This window comes from Eleutherodactylus coqui, chromosome 10 (genome assembly GCF_035609145.1).
Source record: "Eleutherodactylus coqui strain aEleCoq1 chromosome 10, aEleCoq1.hap1, whole genome shotgun sequence".
In the NCBI taxonomy this organism is placed as follows: Eukaryota; Metazoa; Chordata; class Amphibia; order Anura; family Eleutherodactylidae; genus Eleutherodactylus; species Eleutherodactylus coqui.
In genome coordinates this window covers 43387820-43411324 of record NC_089846.1, presented here as the reverse complement: position 1 = coordinate 43411324, position 23505 = coordinate 43387820, and the positions used below count along the sequence as shown (strand labels likewise).

General features: G+C 49.5%; 1 protein-coding gene across 1 annotated transcript in view; it reads right to left on the bottom strand.

Annotated features, from left to right (window-relative positions):
- LOC136579726 (phosphatidylinositol 3,4,5-trisphosphate 5-phosphatase 2B-like) overlaps positions 1 to 23505 on the bottom strand; it is a 92170-nt gene that overhangs the window by 45514 nt on the left and 23151 nt on the right. Inside the window, exon 4 of the mRNA XM_066579789.1 lies at positions 19394 to 19523. Coding sequence (XP_066435886.1) covers positions 19394 to 19523 — 130 coding nt within the window. The remainder of the gene's footprint in view (positions 1 to 19393; positions 19524 to 23505) is intronic.

The window sequence follows — 23505 nt, the reverse complement described above, 5'->3', positions numbered from 1 at the left end:
ATAGACCCCTGCAGAGAAAAAAATGCAGCGAATTTCGCAGGGAAAAAAAACGCCAGTGGGTGGGCGCCCTAAGACCTGTTAAAAGGTCACACACTGACTTGCAGGAATGCTGCCTTCTAATAGGTGGCGCTGTAGAGGCATTGTACCATCTTCCTATTTGCATTCATTTGTATAAAAAATTCTTGAAAATTAGAAGCAGGGAGATGGATAATGCTCATTCAGATAGTGTTCTGTGCCTGATTAGCATTCTATAAAGCACATTTCTCTCCATCTGATGCTAATCTGTTCAGTTCTTGAACAGAAGGTAAAGGGATGGAGAAGACAGCTTTTGTTTGCTTTGTGAAAGGTGACTTAAGATTGCATTCAATTGTAATGACTGGGATTGTTTTGGGCTTTGATGCCTAGAGAAAAATGTTGTCATTTTTGTGATTTCTGTACTTTTTATTTTATTCATTTTGTTTCGCTTCAGGATTCATTGGGACTTTTTTATTATTCCAAATTGGAGTTTATCTATTTTTGTAGGACTGAAATAGAGAAAAATGGACCAAACCAAAAACTCTACTTCCTAGAAGTGGAGAACAAGTAAGGGAGATATCTAAGGAACAGCAAGCAGGCCTTCCTTGTTCCAGAGAATATCAGTGGTCATGATATAATGACTAAAAGTGACTGGGCATAGGGGGAGAAAAGAACCGCTAACCAAGAAGAACATGTAGGCTCATCTCACAATCGCCAAGAAATAAGTGGATGACCAAAGTGTTTAATACAACGTTCTGTTGAGTGAATAAATACGCCCCGGAATACATGTGCCCCATTACATTTGACATAAAGCTAACACAGCAGTCCACATCAAAATGATAGTAGTTGGCTAAAGCTGTGGGGATCACAGATTGGGTGATATATATTCCATAGCTGACAAAACCATGAATTCTACTCTCTACCAGAAAATCTTGAAGGAAAATGTCTAGCCAATAGAGATGAGCGAACGTGTTCTTCCGAGCTTGATATTCGTGCGAATATTAGGGTGTTCGGGATGTTCGTTATTCGTAACGAACACCATGCGGTGTTCTGGTTATTTTCACTTCCTTCCCTGAGACATTAGCGCGCTTTTCTGGCCAATTGAAAGACAGGGAAGGCATTACAACTTCCCCCTGTGACGTTCAAGCCCTATACCACCCCCCTGCTGTGAGTGGCTGGGAAGATCAGGTGTCACCCGAACATAAAAGTCGGCCCCTCCCGCGGTTCGCCTCAGATGCGGTGTGAGTTAGATGAGGGACAGTGCTGTTTGTACCGGAGCTGCTGTAGGGAAAGAATTGGTAGTTAGTGTAGGCTTCAAGACCCCCCAAAGGTCCTTATTAGGGCCACTGATAGCTGTGTGTTGGCTGCTGTTAGCAGTGGCAAATTTTTTTTTCTCAAAATCGCCTCTGCAGACCGTTGCACCTGGCATTAGGGACAGAAGTGCTGCATAGGCAGGGAGAGTGTTAGGAGTGAGTGTAGCCTTCAAGAACCTCAACGGTCCTTTCTAGGGCCATATTTATCCGTGTGCAGTACTGTCCAGGCTGCTGTTAGCTGTGCTGCATTTTTTTTTGCTTCTCAAAATCGCCTCTGCAGACCATTGCACCCTCCATTGATACTGCAGGGAAAGAATTGTATAGGCAGGGCGACAACACAGTTGTTATTCATTGAATATACGCAGTGCTGCCTTTTGGTGCCAAAAAACTGAAAACAAATCTATTTGTCCAGCCTCTGTCCGTCCTAAGGGCTGTGGACACGTGTGAGCTGCGTGAACAACATTGCTAAATCAGACGCACCCAGCTACGCTTTACTGCTGGCTTCGCCATTTGCTTTCCTTAATTGGGAAAAAAATACCTGCTCTCCAAGAGTTATAATAACTCTGCTACCCTCACGTTCTGTGACACATAAGCAGGGACACAGCACAGTTATTAAACTTCTCATGTTCATTGAATATACGCAGTGCTGCCTTTTGGTGGAAAAAAACTGAAAACAAATCTATTTGTCCAGCCTCTGTCCGTCCTAAGGGCGGTGGACACGTGTGAGCTGCGTGAACAACATTGCTAAATCAGACGCACCCAGCTACGCTTTACTGCTGGCTTCGCCATTTGCTTTCCTTAATTGGGAAAAAAATACCTGCTCTCCAAGAGTTATAATAACTCTGCTACCCTCACGTTCTGTGACACATAAGCAGGGACACAGCACAGTTATTAAACTTCTCATGTTCATTGAATATACGCAGTGCTGCCTTTTGGTGCCAAAAAACTGAAAACAAATCTATTTGTCCAGCCTCTGTCCGTCCTAAGGGCTGTGGACACGTGTGAGCTGCGTGAACAACATTGCTAAATCAGACGCACCCAGCTACGCTTTACTGTTGGCTTCGCCATTTGCTTTCCTTAATTGGGAAAAAAATACCTGCTCTCCAAGAGTTATAATAACTCTGCTACCCTCACGTTCTGTGACACATAAGCAGGGACACAGCACAGTTATTAAACTTCTCACGTTCATTGAATATACGCAGTGCTGCCTTTTGGTGGAAAAAAACTGAAAACAAATCTATTTGTCCAGCCTCTGTCCGTCCTAAGGGCGGTGGACACGTGTGAGCTGCGTGAACAACATTGCTAAATCAGATGCACCCAGCTACGCTTTACTGCTGGCTTCGCCATTTGCTTTCCTTAATTGGGAAAAAAATACCTGCTCTCCAAGAGTTATAATAACTCTGCTACCCTCACGTTCTGTGACACATAAGCAGGGACACAGCACAGTTATTAAACTTCTCATGTTCATTGAATATACGCAGTGCTGCCTTTTGGTGGAAAAAAACTGAAAACAAATCTATTTGTCCAGCCTCTGTCCGTCCTAAGGGCGGTGGACACGTGTGAGCTGCGTGAACAACATTGCTAAATCAGACGCACCCAGCTACGCTTTACTGCTGGCTTCGCCATTTGCTTTCCTTAATTGGGAAAAAAATACCTACTCTCCAAGAGTTATAATAACTCTGCTACCTTCACGTTCTGTGACACATTAGCAGGGACACAGCACAGTTATTAAACTTAGATAATTCATTCACTAGAGGCAGTGGGGCCTTTCGTTTTCCAAAAAGGGCAAAAATTATATTTGGCCTGCAGTCTTGCGCCAATTTATTTCCTGCCTGTGAAATCAAATCACTGGTAATACAGCATGCTGAGGGGTAGGGGTAGGCCTAGAGGACGTGGACGCGGCCGAGGACGCGGAGGGACAAGTCAGGGTGTGGGCACAGCCCGAGCTCCTGATCCCGGTGTGTCGCAGCCGACTGCTGCGCGATTAGGAGAGAGGCACGTTTCTGGCGTCCCCACATTCATCGCCCAATTAATGGGTCCACGCGGGAGACGGTTATTAGAAAATGAGCAGTGTGAGCAGGTCCTGTCCTGGATGGCAGAAAGTGCTTCGAGCAACCTATCGTCTACCCGCAGTTCTGCGCCGTCCACTGCTGCCAATCCGAATCCTCTGTCTGCTGCTCCTCCTTCCTCCCAGCCTCCTCACTCCACTACAATAACACCTGCTCAGGAGCGGGAACACTCCCAGGAACTGTTCTCGGGCCCCTGCTTAGATTGGGCAGCAGCGGTTCCTCTCCCACCAGAGGAGTTTATCGTCACTGATGCCCAACCATTCGAAAGTTCCCGGGGTCCGGGGGAAGAGGCTGGGGACTTCCGCCAACTGTCTCAACAACTTTCTGTGGGTGAGGAGGACGATGACGATCAGACACAGTTGTCTTGCAGTGAGGTAGTAGTAAGGGCAGTAAGTCCGAGGGAGAAGCGCACAGAGGATTCGGAGGAAGAGCAGCAGGACGATGAGGTGACTGACCCCACCTGGTGTGCAACGCTTACTCAGGAGGACAGGTCTTCAGAGGGGGAGTCAAGGGCATCAGCAGGGCAGGTTGCAAGAGGCAGTGCGGTGGCCAGGGGTAGAGGCAGGGCCAGACCGAATAATCCACCAAGTGTTTCCCAAAGCGCCCCCTCGCGCCATGCCACCCTGCAGAGGCCGAGGTGCTCTAAGGTCTGGCAGTTTTTCACAGAGACGCCTGACGACCGACGAACAGTGATGTGCAACCTTTGTTGCGCAAAGCTCAGCCGGGGAGCCAACACCAACAGCCTCACCACCACCACCATGCGCAGACATATGATGGCCAAGCACCCCACAAGGTGGGACGAAGGCCGTTCACCGCCTCCGGTTTGCACCCCTGCCTCTCCCCCTGTGCCCCAACCTGCCACTGAGATGCAACCCCCCTCTCAGGACACAGGCACTACCGCCTCATGGCCTGCACCCACACCCTCATCTCCGCTGTCCTCGGCCCCATCCAGCAGTGTAGTTCAGCGCACCGTTCAGCCGTCGCTTGCGCAAGTGTTCGAGCGCAAGCGCAAGTACGCCGCCACGCACCCGCACGCTCAAACGTTAACCGTCCGCATAGCAAAATTCATCAGCCTTGAGATGCTGCCGTATAGGGTTGTGGAAACTGAGTCCTTCAAAAGTATCATGGAGGCGGCGGCCCCGCGCTACTCAGTTCCCAGTCGCCACTACTTTTCCCGATGTGCCGTCCCAGCCCTGCACGACCACGTCTCCCGCAACATTGTGCGCGCCCTCACCAACGCGGTTACTGCCACGGTCCACTTAACTACGGACACGTGGACAAGCACAGGCGGGCAGGGCCACTACATCTCCCTGACGGCACATTGGGTGAATTTAGTGGAGGCTGGGACAGAGTCAGAGCCTGGGACCGCTCACGTCCTACCCACCCCCAGAATTGCGGGCCCCAGCTCGGTGCTGGTATCTGCGGAGGTGTATGCTTCCTCCACTAAAGCACCCTCCTCCTCCTCCTCCTCCTCTGTCTCGCAATCAAGATGTGTTAGCAGCAGCATGTCGCCAGCAGTCGGTGTTGCGCGGTGTGGCAGCACAGCGGTGGGCAAGCGTCAGCAGGCCGTGCTGAAACTACTCAGCTTAGGCGATAAGAGGCACACGGCCCACGAACTGCTGCAGGGTCTGACAGAGCAGACCGACCGCTGGCTTGCGCCGCTAAGCCTCCAACCGGGCATGGTCGTGTGTGACAACGGGCGTAACCTGGTGGCGGCTCTGCAACTCGGCAGCCTCACGCACGTGCCATGCCTGGCCCACGTCTTTAATTTGGTGGTTCAGCGCTTTCTGAAAAGCTACCCACGCTTGTCAGACCTGCTCGTAAAGGCGCGCCGGCTCTGCGCACATTTCCGCAAGTCCCACACGGACGCTGCCACCCTGCGCACCCTGCAACATCACTTTAAGCTGCCAGTGCACCGACTGCTGTGCGACGTGCCCACACGGTGGAACTCTACGCTCCACATGTTGGCCAGGCTCTATGAACAACGTAGAGCTATAGTCGAATACCAACTCCAACATGGGCGGCGCAGTGGGAGTCAGCCTCCTCAATTCCTTTCAGAAGAGTGGGCCTGGTTGGCAGACATCTGCCATGTCCTTGGTAATTTTGAGGAGTCTACCCAGGTGGTGAGCGGCGATGCTACAATCATTAGCGTCACCATTCCTCTGCTATGCATCTTGAGAAATTCCCTGCAAACCATAAAGGCAGCTGCTTTGCGCTCAGAAATGGGGGCGGGGGAAGACAGTATGCCGCTGGATAGTCAGGGCACCCTCCTGTCTATTTCTCAGCGCGTACAGGAGGAGGAGGAGGAGCATGAGGAGGATGAGGAGGAGGGGGAAGAGACAGCTTGGCCCGCTGCTGACGGTACACCGGCTGATTGCCTGTCATCCTTTCAGCGTGTATGGCCTGAGGAGGAGGAGGAGGAGGAGGAGGATCCTGATAGTGATCTTCCTAGTGAAGATAGCCATGTGTTGCGTACAGGTACCCTGGCACACATGGCTGACTTCATGTTAGGATGCCTTTCTCGTGACCCTCGCGTTGCACGCATTCTGGCCACGACGGATTACTGGGTGTACACACTGCTCGATCCACGGTATAAGGAGAACCTGCCCACTCTGATTCCCGAAGAGGAAAGGGGTTCGAGAGTGTTGCTATACCACAGGACCCTTGCGGACAAGCTGATGGTAAAATTCCCAGCCGACAGCGCTAGTGGCAGAAGGCGCAGTACCGAGGGCAAGGTAGCAGGGGATGTGCGTAGATCGAGCAGCATGTACATCCCAGGCAGTGCAACAGTCTTTAAGGGCCTGGCCAGCTTTATGGCTCCCCACCAAGACTGTGTCACCGCTCCCCAGTCACGGCTGAGTCGGCGGGAGCACTGTAAAAGGATGGTGAGGGAGTACGTAGCGGATCGCACGACCATCCTTGGTGACGCCTCTGCCCCCTACAACTACTGGGTGTCTAAGCTGGACATGTGGCCTGAGCTAGCGCTGTATGCCCTGGAGGTGCTTGCTTGTCCTGCGGCTAGCGTCTTGTCGGAGAGGGTGTTTAGTGCGGCTGGGGGAATCATCACAGATAAGCGTAGCCGCTTGTCAACCGACAGTGCCGACAGGCTAACACTCATCAAGATGAACAAAGGCTGGATTTCCCCAGACTTCTGTTCTCCACCAGCGGACAGCAGCGATACGTAAGCAATACGTAGGCTGCACCCGCGGATGGAAGCTACGTTCTCTCTCACCATCCAAAACGGGGACATTTCTGCTTCATCAATCTGTGTCTAATATTCCTCCTCCTCCTCCTCCTCCTCCTGCTCCTCCTCCTGAAACCTCACGTAATCACGCTGAACGGGCAATTTTTCTTAGGGCCACAAGGCTCACTCAAATAATTTTTCTGAACAATTTTTATAAGTTTCAATGCGCTTAAAAGCATTGGAACTTTAACTTGAACCAATTTTTCGTTACACTGGGCTGCCTCCAGGCCTAGTTACCACTTAAGCCACATTAACCAAAGCGATTAATGGGTTTCACCTGCCCTCTTGGCTGGCCATGGCCAATTTTTGGGATGTACATTAGTACTGTTGATACAGCAATTTTTGTGGGCCCTCGCCTACAGTGTAATCAAATTAATTTTTAGCCCACCTGCATTACAGCTGACGTTACCTCAGCTGTGTTGGGCAATGCAATGGGATATTTTTATGTACCGCCGGTGGGTTCCAGGGAGCCACCCATGCTGTAGGTGCACACTGAGTTTTTAATACATCTGTACACTTCTAAAGAACCCGTCTGACTGGGGCATGCAGTGTGGGCCGAAGCCCACCTGTATTACGCACGACATTACTACCTCAGCTGTGTTGGGCAATGCAATGGGATATTTCTATGTACCGCCGGTGGCTTCCTGGCACCCACCCAGGCAGTGGGTCCACAGGGAGTTTAACCTACATGTTGTCAGAACCGGCAACTCTCGGGGCCGCCGTGCCCGCACCACCGGTCCTGCCACCCGGGTTACAGGAGCGCGGCGTAGAGGTGCCCCGGTTCTTGTGATCTCCCCGGGCCGCTGCAAGACTAGTCGCCGCCGGGTTGCTAGGGAGGCAGCTGGTGCTTCTAGTCGCCTGACTACCAGGCTGGCTTCCCTAGTAACTGTCTGTGCAGCAAGACTGGGGGCGTGCCCCCAGCACCGCCCTGATTAGCCCTGCTGCTGTCAGGCTCCCCGCCCCAATCAGCTTCTGGGGCGGGAGCACTGACAGCATTTAAATAGGTGTGTTTTCCTTTCAGGCCTTGCCAGTGTTAGTTTGGTTCTCCAGCTGCACCCGCGTTTATCCTGACTGCTCTTTGTGACCTCGGCTTTTCTGACACCTGCTTTTGGACTTGACTACGTTTTGCCTGACCCCTCCGTACTGCGTACCCTCTTGTTGCCAACCCGGATCGTCTGACCATTCTACCGTTGTTTTGTCTCAGTGTCTGTTTGTCTTCCCGTGTCCCGCTTCCCTAGTGAGGGTAGGGACCGCCGCCCAGTTGTCGCCCTGGGGGTTAGCCCAGGGGGGCAAGTAGGCAGGGACAGGGGTTGCGGGATATCTCAGGGACCCCCATATCCCGGACACTGTCCTGACAGTAACACTGGCCGAACGAAGGTCAGACCCTTGCCTCCGCCCGGCAACTTTGAGCCCCTCGATGGAGGCCGTGGCGGCTTTAGCGAACCAGGTCCAGGTCCTTACGACCCTTGCCCAGGACCTAACAGCCCGCTTGCAGCTACAGGAACAAGTGGCAGCTGCAGGTCCCAGGCAGCCCTCTTCCGCTCCAGGAACAATGTCAGAACCTCGAGCCACGCTTCCGGATTGCTTCTCCGGAGAGAGAGGTCAGTTTTTTGCATTTAGAGAGAGCTGCAAGCTCTACTTTGATCTCCGCCCCCACTCCTCTGGTACTGAATACCAGAAGGTGGGAATCGTAATTACCCGCCTGAGGGGAGAGCCCCAAAATTGGGCTTTCTCGTTACCAGCCGGCTCTCCCACCCGACTATCCCTTGACGCCTTTTTTTCCGCCTTGGGTCAAATTTATGACGAACCCGACCGGGCCGGCTACGCAGTCTCCAAGCTTCTGGCCCTGCGACAGGGTCGCAAGACGGCGGAGGACTACTGCGCTCTATTCCGCCAACATTGTACGGAATCCGGGTGGAATGATGCCGCCCTAAAAGACCTATTTTTGACCGGTCTGTCTGAAGGTCTTAAGGACCTACTCGTGGCCCACCCGGAGCCCAGAACCCTGGAGCAAGCCATGTCGCTGGCTATTCGAGCCGACCGACGTTTGAGGGCCAGACACGCCGCTCGAACCACCCCACTCCCCACGCCCACTTCTTCGACTGACCCGACCTTTTTACCTTCCACCACCGAGGCCATGGAGCTGGGAGCCATGAACCCCAAGCAACGACGGGATTACCGCCTGAAGAAGAACCTCTGCTTCTACTGTGGGGAGCTGGGTCACCGCATTGCAACCTGCGCTAAGAAGCCACGGCAGGAAGAACTTCCGCTCCTAGGCAGTTGTCGGGGGGACTGTCTAGGAGCCAAGGTACTCCCTGTGTTGTCCAAAATGTTATTGCCTTGCACCCTAGAATTTCATGCCTTCCACCATACTGGGCAAGCCTTCGTTGATTCTGGGGCTGCGGCTAATTTCGTTAACTTCAATTTCGTTGCTCATCTGTCCGGGGTTTTGTTACGTTTAGAGACTCCGATTCTGGTTTCAGGAGTGGACTCCACTCCATTGCAAGCAGGGGTGGTTAATCTGGTTACCCCTGAAGTAAGGTTTACGATAGGAGCCTTACACGTGGAAACCTGCACCTTTCTAGTGATGAGAGATTTGTCTGTGGACGTCGTCCTAGGCCTCCCCTGGCTCCGGGAGCACAACCCGGTAGTAAATTGGGACACGTTGGAACTGGTAAAGTGGGGTTCCCGCTGTGCCAACCACCTTTGTTCGGTGAAGGTGGGAATCTCCACCTGCGAGGGGAGCCCCCTACCAGATTACCTCTCCGAGTTCTCTGACGTGTTCTCCAAACAATTATCTGAAGCTCTGCCCCCTCATCGGGAATGGGACTGTAAAATCGACTTGACCCCTGGGGCCAAACTTCCGAAGGGCCGCATTTATAACGTTACGGTTCCAGAGAGAGAATCCATGAGGGACTATATCCAGGACAGCCTGGCCAAGGGGCACATCCGGCCCTCAGAATCCCCGGTGGGTGCCGGGTTTTTCTTCGTTGAGAAAAAGGATGGGGGTCTCCGGCCCTGTATTGACTATAGAGAGCTAAATAAAATCACAGTCCGAAACCAGTATGCTCTTCCACTCATTCCTGACCTCCTCAACCAGGTCGCTGGTGCCCGATGGTTTTCTAAACTTGATCTCAGGGGAGCATACAACCTCATCCGCATTCGGGAGGGGGATGAGTGGAAAACCGCCTTCAATACGCCCCTCGGTCATTTTGAATACCTAGTTATGCCTTTTGGATTGTGTAACGCCCCCGCCATTTTTCAGGGGTACATGAATTCAGTGTTTCAGGATATCATGGGGGTGTTCGTTGTTGTATATCTTGACGACATTTTGATTTTTTCCTCCGACTTGCCGAGTCACCGTACTCATGTTCAGACTGTGCTAGCTCGACTCAGACATAACAAGCTGTTTGCTAAAATCGAGAAATGTGTTTTCGGGGTACAAAAGATATCATTCTTAGGGTATATCATCACGCCATGCGACTTCCAGATGGATCCTGAGAAGGTGAAAGCCATCACGGAGTGGGCCCAGCCAGGTTCATTAAAAGCCCTTCAACGCTTCCTCGGCTTCGCCAACTACTATCGCAAGTTCATTAAAGACTTCTCCGTGGTGGCTAAACCTCTAACGGACCTCACCAGAAAGGGGGCAGATGTGAGGACCTGGTCTTCTGAGGCTCTGAGGGCCTTCGATACCCTAAAGGCGGCGTTCTCTTCTGCACCCGTCCTAGTGCAACCGGATCTGTCCTGCCCTTTTGTGGTGGAGGTAGATGCCTCTGAGTTTGGTGTGGGAGCGGTACTGTCCCAAGGTCCCTCCACGCTCACTAACCTTAGACCGTGTGCCTATTTTTCTAGAAAGTTCTCTTCCACTGAACGGAACTACGATATAGGCAACCGGGAATTGCTGGCGATTAAGTGGGCTTTCGAAGAGTGGAGGCATTTTTTGGAGGGAGCCCATCACCAGATCACGGTACTCACAGACCATAAAAACCTCACCTATCTAGATTCCGCTAAGAGGTTAAATGCTCGGCAAGCCCGCTGGGCCTTGTTTTTCTCGCGATTCAATTTTGTGGTTACCTATAGACCCGGTTCTAAGAATGTCAAGGCTGATGCCCTGTCTAGGAGTTTTGGTTCTCCGGAACCTTCCGAGTCGGAGCCTGAGAGCATTCTCTCCCCTGGGGTGGTCCTCGCTGCTGTCTCCTCCGACCTTTCACCTCTCATTCACGCCGCTCAACAATCTGCTCCTGAAGCCCTTCCGGAAGGCAAATTATTTGTCCCGTTGTCACTGAGATTGAAAGTGTTAGAGGAGACACATGCTTCAGTCCTAGCTGGACACCCCGGCATCAGGGGTACTCTGGAGTTAGTGTCCAGACTCTATTGGTGGCCGCACATGGCCAGGGAGGTACGGGCATTTGTGTCCGCGTGCCCGGTTTGCGCAAGGGGGAAGAATCTCAGGAGACGTCCTGAGGGTCCTCTTCTTCCCTTGCCCATTCCGTCCAGGCCATGGTCCCATTTGTCCATGGATTTTATTACGGATCTGCCATCCTCGCTGGGGAATACGGTCATCTGGGTAATAGTTGACCGTTTCTCTAAAATGTCACATTTCGCTCCGCTTTGCAAGTTGCCTAACGCCAAACTCCTGTCTGAAATGTTCATCAAGGAGATTGTTCGGTTACATGGGATCCCCGAGGATATTGTGTCAGATAGAGGGGTTCAGTTCGTCGCTCGCTTCTGGCGAGCCTTCTGTAAAAATCTAAACGTTAATTTGTCTTTTTCCTCCGCTTTCCATCCCGAGAGTAACGGACAAACGGAACGGATGAATCAAGAACTTATCCAGTATCTGCGACTGTTTGTCTCTGATAACCAGTATCAGTGGGCCAACTACTTGCCTCTCGCCGAATTTGCTATTAACAACCACGTTAACTCGTCGACCCAATTGTCACCTTTTTTTTGCAACTATGGGTTCCATCCCCGGTTCTCGCTTTCTACTCCGTTGGTTTCGAACAATCCGGCCGCTGACATATCCTCTGAGGAACTGTGCACAGTTTGGGCCCAGGTTCGTAAGAACCTTCAGGGTTCCCAAGAGAAACTGCGTAAATACGCAAATAAAAGATGTACTATCTCGGCACCTCTTGTGGTCGGAGAGCAAGTTTTATTGTCATCTAAGAATCTGAGACTTAAGGTTCCCTCCCTGAAACTTGCTCCTCGGTTCATTGGCCCATTTACTGTTTCTCAGGTTATCAACCCGGTGTCATATAAGTTGGCACTTCCTGACCCCTGGAAGGTCCACAATGTTTTTCACAAAAGCTTGCTTAAGAAGTATGTGACTCCAGTTCTACCCACCCAGAACCCGCCTCCTCCTTCTCTGGTACAGGGGGAACTGGAGTATGAAGTAGAAAGGCTTGTTGATGCCCGACGGGTTAGAGGTGTGCTGCAGTACCTGGTCCACTGGAGAGGATTTGGCCCTGAGGATAGGACGTGGGTCCCTGCCAGGGACGTTCATGCGCCACGCCTAGTCCAGGCATTCCACAGGGCTTTCCCGCTGAGGCCCGCACCTGGCCATGGGGGTCCGGTGTCCCCCCGTAGAAGGGGGGGTACTGTCAGAACCGGCAACTCTCGGGGCCGCCGTGCCCGCACCACCGGTCCTGCCACCCGGGTTACAGGAGCGCGGCGTAGAGGTGCCCCGGTTCTTGTGATCTCCCCGGGCCGCTGCAAGACTAGTCGCCGCCGGGTTGCTAGGGAGGCAGCTGGTGCTTCTAGTCGCCTGACTACCAGGCTGGCTTCCCTAGTAACTGTCTGTGCAGCAAGACTGGGGGCGTGCCCCCAGCACCGCCCTGATTAGCCCTGCTGCTGTCAGGCTCCCCGCCCCAATCAGCTTCTGGGGCGGGAGCACTGACAGCATTTAAATAGGTGTGTTTTCCTTTCAGGCCTTGCCAGTGTTAGTTTGGTTCTCCAGCTGCACCCGCGTTTATCCTGACTGCTCTTTGTGACCTCGGCTTTTCTGACACCTGCTTTTGGACTTGACTACGTTTTGCCTGACCCCTCCGTACTGCGTACCCTCTTGTTGCCAACCCGGATCGTCTGACCATTCTACCGTTGTTTTGTCTCAGTGTCTGTTTGTCTTCCCGTGTCCCGCTTCCCTAGTGAGGGTAGGGACCGCCGCCCAGTTGTCGCCCTGGGGGTTAGCCCAGGGGGGCAAGTAGGCAGGGACAGGGGTTGCGGGATATCTCAGGGACCCCCATATCCCGGACACTGTCCTGACACATGTGTCCACTTGTAAAGAACCCCAGTCTGACTGGGGCATGCAGTGTGGGCCGAAGCCCACCTGCATTAAGCACGACATTACTACCTCAGCTGTGTTGGGCAATGCAATGGGATATTTTTATGTACCGCCGGTGGGTTCCAGGGAGCCACCCATGCTGTAGGTGCACACTGAGTTTTTAATACATCTGTACACTTCTAAAGAACCCGTCTGACTGGGGCATGCAGTGTGGGCCGAAGCCCACCTGTATTACGCTCGACATTACTACCTCAGCTGTGTTGGGCAATGCAATGGGATATTTCTATGTACCGCCGGTGGCTTCCTGGCACCCACCCAGGCAGTGGGTCCACAGGGAGTTTAACCTACATGTGTCCACTTGTAAAGAACCCCAGTCTGACTGGGGCATGCAGTGTGGGCCGAAGCCCACCTGCATTAAGCACGACATTACTACCTCAGCTGTGTTGGGCAATGCAATGGGATATTTTTATGTACCGCCGGTGGGTTCCAGGGAGCCACCCATGCTGTAGGTGCACACTGAGTTTTTAATACATCTGTACACTTCTAAAGAACCCGTCTGACTGGGGCATGCAGTGTGGGCCGAAGCCCACCTGTATTACGCACGACATTACTACCTCAGCTGTGTTGGGCAATGCAATGGGATATTTCTATGTACCGCCGGTGGCTTCCTGGCACCCACCCAGGCAGTGGGTCCACAGGGAGTTTAACCTACATGTGTCCACTTGTAAAGAACCCCAGTCTGACTGGGGCATGCAGTGTGGGCCGAAACCCACCTGCATTAACCCTTTCCAGTCCACTGTGTGACCTGTGAAGACATTAGGGTTTAAGGCTGTACAGCTCCGTTGTTGGTAGACGTCCGTCGGGGTTCTCTTACTGTATATTGCCAACCTCTCTGCTGTCGGAGCCTATCCTACGTGTCAGCTCATGCAGTACTGGCTTTAGCCAGCATATAGCGCCGTTGTATAACAGCAGAAAAAGAGTAAGCCCCCTAGGAAAACCATATACAAATTGGATTGGAAAGGGTTAAGCACAACATTACTACCTCAGCTGTGTTGGGCAATGCAATGGGATATTTCTATGTACCGCCGGTGGCTTCCTGGCACCCACCCATGCTGTAGGTGCACACAGAGTTTTTACTACATCTGTACACTTATAAAGAACCCCAGTCAGACTGGGGCATGCAGTGTGGGCCGAAGCCCACCTGCATTAAGCACGACATTACTACCTCAGCTGTGTTGGGCAATGCAATGGGATATTTCTGTGTACCGCCGGTGGGTTCCAGGGAGCCACCCATGCTGTGGGTCGACAGGGACTTCACAATAGGGAGTTGTACCTGTCTGTGTCTATGAATTAAAAAGCCCGGTCTGACTGGGGCATGCAGACACCTTGACAGAATGAATAGTGTGTGGCACATAGGTTCCCCATTGCTATGCCCACGTGTGCAGCTCCTGATGGCGGTGGCACAGGATTCTATTTCTCATTGCTTCTGTACAGCATTGTGGGCTATCGCTCCGCCACTTTTAAAGAGGGTCGCTGCCTAGCCGTGCCAACCTCTGCAGTGTGTGCCTGCGGTCCCTCGTCATGGCAGACGCAATTCTAAATAGACATGAGCGTGGTGTGGCATGAGGGCAGCTGAAGGCTGCCCAGGGACACTTTGGTGTGCGCTGTGGGGGGGGAGGGGGGGCGGTTGGGCAGCATGTAACCCAGGAGAAGTGTCAGTGGAGTGTCATGCAGGCAGTGATTGTGCTTTGTTGGAGGTAGTGTGGTGCTTAGCAAAGGTATGCCATGCTAATGAGGGCTTTTCAGAAGTAAAAGTTGTTGGGAGGGGGGGGGGCCCACTCTTGCCGGTATTGTGGCTTAATAGTGGGACCTGGGAACTTGAGATGCAGCCCAACATGTAGCCCCTCGCCTGCCCTATCCGTTTCTGTGTCGTTCCCATCACTTTGTTGAATTGCCCAGATTTTCACACATGAAAACCTTAGCGAGCATCGGCGAAATACAAAAATGCTCTGGTCGCCCATTGACTTCAATGGGGTTCGTTGTTCGAAACGAACCCTCGAGCATCCCGGGAAGTTCGTTCCGAATAACGAACACCCGAACATTTTGGTGTTCGCTCATCTCTACTAGCCAACAATTTGTGATCTGAAGCTCAATTGTAGCAGTGACCGGAAGCCTCATTGGGTGGTCTCTGGTCACGTAATCACCATTATCCAATTATATAAAAAGGTAGTGATCTACTTTAGACCGGTCTCACATGACCGAATAGGAATTGCGGATTCCGCATGTGTTTGATCCGCGGTAATACGCGGATCAATCAAATGCATTGGATTACACAATTGCACTCACATTAGCGGGTCAGAAGTAGGTAATCCACTGGCAGAAAATATAATGCAGCATGTTCTATTTTACCGTGGATATATGCGATATAGAGACCATTATGCTCTATGGTCGCGGATATACCCGCAGCCCATATAAACTTACAGACAAAAGGTTTAGTGCGCATGACCACCTGGGTGAGTACGCAGTTATGCGCAGTACATTACACGGCCGGACGCAGGGCCACTGTCAGGATGTGCTGCTGGGATCTGTTGTACTATGTATTCCTAGTAGCACAGCTACAGGTAGTTGAGGGTTAATTGAGCTGGCTGGGTGTGGTACTTCCTGCTAGCCAATCTCCTGGATTTGTGCTCACATATAAACCCAGCTCCTGGTCAGTCTGGCTGGGCCCCAAGGTGAGCAGTCATGTTACTTCTGTGGGCTGTAACTTGTATCAGTCATGTTCAGCTTGTTCCCACTCTGATCTGTGTTTGCAAGTAAGTCTGTGTCTCTTCTTCCAGTGTGTCAGTTGGTGGATCCCTGACACAGTGCCCTATGTCAGCCTGGTTGGCTGACTGTCTATTCCCCCTGGTATGAGGACCATAGACTTGCTGTAAGTTTCATCTGTGCACATGTGAGTTCTGGGTGGAGTCTGTCTGGGTTTCTATATGTTGCAGCTTGCTGTGTGCCCTGTGCTCTGTCCTCTTGCAAGCTTGCTGTGCGATTTGTGCCTTGCTGGTTCATGTCCGTTTGTACGTTTAAATTCTGTCAGTTTTGTGACAGTTTGCTGCGTGACCCGCTATCTGTGTCCTGTCCTGTTGCAGCTTTCTGTGTGAACTTTGTCCGGTTCTTCTGGACTCATGGTTAGTGTAGGGACTAGCGGTATAACCAGGAGCCGTGAAGTGGCCCGCTAGCTTCCATGTTTTGTACAAAATGTCAACCAATACCTGGTATTTATATTCAGCTTATCATCTGTTACTAATGTTTGCATTGTGGCTGCTGTATGCTGTGTATCCTGTGGTTATGTCTCTGTCATGTAGCATGTGTATGTCTCCTGTTCTGTGGCGTGGTTCCTAGGATCAGCTAGGGCCCAGATCCGAAGACCGCTGGGCTGCCCTTTTTTGGGGCAATGTTCCCTGCTTAGGTAGGGCCATGCCATCCTCCTGCGTAGAACAGGGTCAGTTGCCTGTAACCTGTGTGAATCCCTTGTGACACTGGTGCTACCTGTGTGCGTCCACCCCATCTATTCTCTCACCCCTTTTTGGATACGATCGTGTGGGCTCCCATGCTTAGGTTGCCCACACGATCGTAACAGCCACATCTGGGCTCACAGTTGGCATCTGCTGTGGGCCTCCGCAAGCGGATTTCACATACATCCGTGTGAGCCCAGCATTATTCAGATTGCTACCTGTAATGCCTACGGAATTTACAAGAAGCCCCCGGGAACGCTCCGCTTCCTGCAGTTCCAGAAGCAGCTTGTTGTTGATTGCTTCTGGGTGAGACCACCGCAAATCAGCAAGCTTACGAAGCCTCACAAAGCGCTACTTTTTACACCCCATCCCTGCCGCTGAGGTCAAGAAATATCCCCCAAAAAGTCTCAGGTTTGCAGCAAGCATGGGAGGAGGAGGGATACCCAGTTTTATTGTCCCATGTACTCATCACAACCAGGACTCTGTAATTAGCCCTCTTTTGAGACATACCACACAGTTTACATTATTACTTTTATCTAAGATTTAGGGAATACCAAAAAGGGCGTGGGGGGATTCTTTTTAGGGAGTCAATTTTTTTTTTTGAACAAGTGTGCAATGGGATATGGAATTTATCCAGTTGTGTCCTGAAAGCCAATGGGTGTTCCCTCCATTATAGGCCTAGCCATGTGTCCTATAAGCAGATTGGGGCTACAATGAGGGTATTACTGAACACAGAAGAACTAATACTATAAAATTTGGGGGTGCTTCTCCCCAGTTTTACCTGCTTGAAACAAAGAAAATAGCCAAGAAAGTGACATTTATGAAAAAAATTACATTTTATTTATTTTTCACATGCCTTAGACTAATTTTTCCAAAAATTAGTACACAACTAGATAAATGGGCTAAGGGGTCTAGATGTCAAAATTGGGTCACTTTTGGGGGGCGTTCTATCGCTTTGGCAGCTCGATGGCTCTTCCAGCCAATGGGGCCTGGAATTCATTCAATCGTGGCTTGAAAGCCAAAGGGTGTTCCCTGCATTAGAGGCCTAGCCATGTGTTCAGTAAGCAGATTAGCACCATAATGGGTATGTTTCTAAACATAGGACAATGAGGGGTATCCTTTTTGGGGTACAAGTCTTCATTCATATGTGTGCTGCACAAAAAAAACCTGTTTTTTAAAATGACACAATTGCCAAAAAGATGAAAATCGTAATTGTTTTTCCTTCTGCTTTGCTTAGATTCATTCAAAAACTATGGGGTCAAATTATGCGGTACACCCCTAGAATTTTTAGGGAGTCTAGTTTTCAAAATATGGTCATTTGTGGGAGTTTTCCGTCGTTTTGGCCACTTAAGGGCTCTACCAGTTGGCTATGGGGCCTGAAACACCTTCAAGCAAAATGTCTGTTCTGAAAGCCACTGGCTGCTCCTTTTGGTTTGGGCCCCATTGTGCACAGAGACATAAGATTAGGGCCGCAATAGGTATGTTTCTGAACACAGGACAAACAGGGGTATCCATTTTGGGGTGCGAATCCTTATTTTCATGTGCACTATAGAAAAAAAACTGTCTTTAAAATGACATACTTGCAAAAATATGAAATTTAATTTTTTCTCTTTCAAATTGCATTACCTCCTGAAAAAGAACAGTGGGGTCAGAATACTCATGACCCCCCTCAGTGAATATTTTAAAGGGTAAAGTTTTTAAATTGGGGTCATTTGTGGGGATATTTATCATTCTGACACCTATAAGCCTTTGCAATCTTGCCTTGGTGTAGGAAAACAAAATGTTCCTCAAAATTTTAATAATTAATGTTAAATTTGTACGTCTCCTAAATGGAAAAAAACCCTAACCTTTCACAAATGTGCTTCCAGAATAAAGCAAACAGCTGAAAATATATATCTTTATCAAAAATGTTTACATTACATTTGCCATATTTGACGGATTGCAGTTGAAAATGTGAAAAAATGACAATTTTTAAAAACATTTTCTCAATTTTGGCACTTTTAATAAATATACACAAATTTTATCGGCCTATTTTTACCACTTAAATGCTGTACAACATGTGGCGAAAAAACAATATGTAAAAGATTTATGGAGTTATTCTATGTTAAAGTAACGCATGTCAGATTTCCAAAATTTGGCCTGGTCATTAAAGTGCAAGCAGGGGTTAAAAAGGCAGCTCATGCTTGAGAGCCCTCCAAGCAATTCTACACAAGATATTTGGCCAAAACTCTTCCACAAGTGTTTGGCTACAGCTGTAGATTCTAATAGTGGCACAAAGAGATGTTACGCTTAGGGAGGCTTTACATAAGACAGCTATCAGCCGGAAAATTGTGAGCGAGTTCTTGCTGAGTGTGAACAGGAGTTGTTTAATCTGAATGACTGCCTGTTCAGTGTGAATGGTCGTGGGCAGATGGAAGAGTTCTCCAGTGTGCTCCACCTCCATTCACTGAACGACTGTCACTCCTGTGTGAAAGTACAGGAGCAGTAAGTCTTGGGATGTCCAGTGTAAAGCCCCCCTTAGGCTTCATTCACATGAATGTCATTTTAGTGTTCCGATAGCTCTGCTTAAAAATTGTGGATATTGGAGCGTTAAATTGCATGAGCTGAAAATAGCCGAAACCAAGTGGCAGCTATTTTTCGCGACTTTACCTGGCTGGCTGCGACGTCTTGCAGTGCACAGACACTGCAGCCCTGAAATCCCTTGGCCGCCAGAACAATGAAGGGAATCTCTGCAGGGACTCTATTGATCTCTGCAGTAGTTGGCGATTACTTTTTCACACAGGGCTTGTTGGCATTCATAAACCAATGTAGTATACCAATTGACTTCAACACCATGTGTGCCTACTAAGCCATAGCAAGTAGCCTTGTAAATAGCCCATTTGCTATATGTCGTTATTCCCTGTAGTTCTTTAAATGCATTTATGTTTAATTGCAGAATGATACAGAGATATATAAAATTAACTATTTACCAGCTTTAGCCACTCCGTGCCGACCAACAGGGTAGAGTAATGCCGTTACCAGTCCATTTCCTTTGCATGTGTAGGCTGCAATTAGTTCTCTAAGCCTGGGGAATTTTTTTACCTCAACACCTTGGACAGACTGAACAAGAAAGGATCAGTTATGTTGTGGCAGAAAACATAGAAAACAAGCTGCTATGTCACTGACAACACTGAAAGTTATGGAAAATGTAAATCGCTTCCTACAGATAACTGAAAATCACTTTTATTCAACCACTTGAGAAACCAGACAAAACACTGACAACTGTTACCCAATAAGAAAGTCAGAATACACAAGTGTATAACAGAAGAAAGAACACACAAATTGTACATTGCCCTCATAATTTTAATGTTGAGATACGGGCAACCCACTGCCATGTCAGTGTGAGTTGTATTCCTGTATGGTGGGACGCACCCATCTATTGGCTGGCGTCTGTGGTATCGGTCACATTGCAGATTTAGCTGCATGCAGTCGCTCCTACCCAATCTAGGCTGGGCTGAGTGGGTGGCTGGTTATAGGTCTGCAGTGGACAATTTAGCTCCTCTGGTTTATAGTCTGGCTTGCTGCATATTGTTAGGGTCTATGGCCATTGTGCCGACCCTACGGCCATTGTGCCGACCCTACGGCCATTGTTCCAGCCTTATGGTGATTGTGCCTGCTTAGCAGCTATCGTGCCTGCTCTGCATCTTATCAGGTATCACATTTTTGGCTCGTTTCCAGTGAAATATGTTTTTGCGTTCCCCCTCACCTCTGTGATCTTAATGTGAATTGAAGAAACCCCATAAGGGGAAGTATATTTGGACAACACGTGGGGGAAAAAAACAGGAAAGGAAAGAAAAACAAAAGAAAAAAAAGGGTGTGGGCGGGTAGTGAAATCCATGCAAGTTATGAAAGGCTACCAAGCCAAGTAGAGAGCTTATGGGGTTCACTGAACAGGAACCAGGGGATCCAAATTTGTATAAATGAACGCCTCCATTCTACAGAGAGTCTCGTACCATTTGGATAAACTAGGGCATTGAGCCGACTTCCAGTAATGTGGTATCACCAGCTGAGCTGTCTGAAGAAAAAAGCAGAGAAGACCTTTTTTCAAAGAGGAAATAGTCTCTGGGATAATCGAGAGTAAAGCCCCATTTACAACGGATGAATGTCGGGCAAACGATACCCGATACTCGCCTCTGTGTGTTCTCGCTCCCCTGCTGCTGCCCAGGAGCAAGTATCGTTGTCTCATTCACAGAGTGGCCAGCGGGGGGCTGGGGCGGCTGGAGGAGATTTCACTCCTCGCTCTCTCCCACTCCTCTCCATTCACTTAACACAGTGGCTGTTCACTACTGACAGCTACTGTTTACACTTATAATTCATCGTTCAGGATTTTATGTACCCTAAACGATGGACAATGATCCTGAACGATAATCATTCAGTGTAAACAGTACTGATCGGCCGCTATTAAAGTGAATGGAGAGGGGAGGGGGAGAGCGAGGAGAGAAATCTCCTCCAGCCGCCCTGCTGGGAGCGAACAATACTCGCTTCTGTGCAACAGCACGGGAGCGAGTACATGCGGGAACGAGTGTCGGGCATCACTTGTCCGACAGTCGTCCCATGTAAATGGGGCTTTAGGCCATCGCAAGAGACCAATGCAGGACAGAACATCTCACCTTATTATACAAGGCATTGATGGCTAACCAGGAGGGGACAATTTTTTCACAACCCCACCAAATGTGCTTATATATATCCCTCTCTTTCCCACACTGCTGGAAGCCAAATAAGATGCCACGTTTCTCCCTAAGATATATTAGAAAGTAGGAAAAATCATATATATAATTTTATATATATATATGTTTTCCCAAAAATAAGTCCCTGTCTTATATTATTTAATTTTCACAAAAGAAGCACTAGATCTTATTTTCAGGGGTTGCCTTATTATACTTACCTAGCAGGCTCAGTCCACGTCCCCCCCCCCCCCTCCCACCCGCGCGCGCGCTGCTCTCTGCTGAGCCACCACATTGATTGGCTGATTCACAAATCCCACCTCCACATGGCAATGGCGTGATTTATGAATCTTGTAACCAGGAAGCGATCTTCTGTGGGCGGCTGAGGACTGCAGGAGGCCTGTCGGAGCTCCAGAAGGCAGAGGGAGGGGCGTGGACAGAGCCTGCTAGGTAATGTATTGCTTTTTTTGTATGTTATATAGCTAAGGCTTATTTTTGTGGTAGGGCTTATATTTCATGTCTCCCCGAAAAATCAGGGTAGGGCTTATTTTTGGGGTAAGTCTTATTTTATGGGAAACATGGTATATACACAAGTATATATAAATAGCTGCAGCACTTCTCATAAAAAATGAATCTTTATTGGAATATATCAATAGACCGTACATCTTCATGTTCTATTGGCATGCAAGAATCACATGAAAATAGAACTTGCTGTGATTTTTTTGTATCACAACATTGCCGCGAGAGAGAAAAATCATCCAAGTAAATAGCCCTATTAAGAAGAATGGGTTCCATTTTCATGCAGGTTTTGTGTTTTCTTTCAACGCACAAAGTAACTAATTCTTGGATACGGGCAGATCCGTTATGTCAGACATTAGATGATATTTTCCTTTACTGCAGTTATGTAGAATGATTTCATCATTGATACTAGACACTTTCCTCTCTTCATCTGATTTGCGGCTTCTAGTTTCTCCACCAGCGTGGCATCATCCATCGGTAAGAGGAACAGGATATATGCTGTCATTGTTTTTCATGAGCTATGTTGGGTATTGCAGCTTAGGTTTATGTACTTGAATGGGGGTGAGCAGCAATACAAGATACTGCCATGGGCAGGAGAGGCGCTGTTTCATTTCATTGCAGAGACATCAAGCCAAACAACATCCTGCTGAATAGAGATGGGTACATCCGAATAATCGACCTGGGTCTGGCGCGAGATACTCTGAGTGCTTCTAACAAGATCTGCGAATGGGCAGGAACATTCTGCTACATGGCCCCAGAGATGGTCCTGAAAAAAGCATACACTGCGGCAGTGGACTGGTGGAGTATGGGTATAGTGGTGTCCAAAATAGCAACTGGACATTCACCAATTTTTGATGGCTGCCAGGTACAGATGGTCCAGCAGTTGATCATCACTGACAAGCCAAGATTTCCGTTGCGGCTGGATGTAGACCTAATGCATCTCATAAAGAAGCTGCTACACAAGAATGCAGAGAGGCACCTGGGAGTGACAGGAAATATCAGAAGTCACCCATTTTTCGGAGACATGTGCTGGGGAAAACTGGAACAGAGGAAAATAGTGCCACCATTGAAACCTTTCCCTGAAAGTGAAGACATACTGAATGTCATATTTCCATGCCAAGTATCTGGAAGAGGAGGGGAGAGGAGAGCATATTATATACTTTTATATCTCTGTTTATTTCTTCCTCTTGCAGCACGCTGTAGGTACGCCCGGAAGATTTCTCATTTCTGGCACCTAGTTGAATACAGTAGGTTGAACCCGCGCCTCCTGCCCTGCAGCCCGTGCCTCCTCTGCCTGCTGCCTATATACAGCCTGACGTAGGCTTGCCTGGACAACGTCTCTCAGTGCCGTGAGTATCATTTTATTACTACCCCTCTAGGCTCTGAATCCTCCGACCACTGGGCCGACTTCAGCATCCCTTCAAGACCTAGGTGATTCTCCATTCTGCTATTAAGACAGAACACAACAACTGCGCCCCCATCATCGAATGGATATGAGGTGTGTATCTGTATGGGCATTTGATCCAGTGACTAATTTCCAATACCATATGCGAGGTGAGAAACACAACCAGCTACTTGCAAAACACCAAGGACCTACTGAACAAACTATCAAACATAGGCCCCCTCCACGACGGCACCATCCTTGCCACTATGGATGTGGAATCCTTGTATTCCAACATCCCACACAAACATAGATTGACCGCCTGCCAGGCACACCTTGAGGCCAATGGGGTTGCCTCTGAATCCATGTTACAACTTCCAAGATTTATCCTCACACACAATTATTTCTCCTTTGACAAAGAGATATTTCTGCAACTCACTGGAACCGCCATTGGCAGTAAAATGGAACTGCAATATGC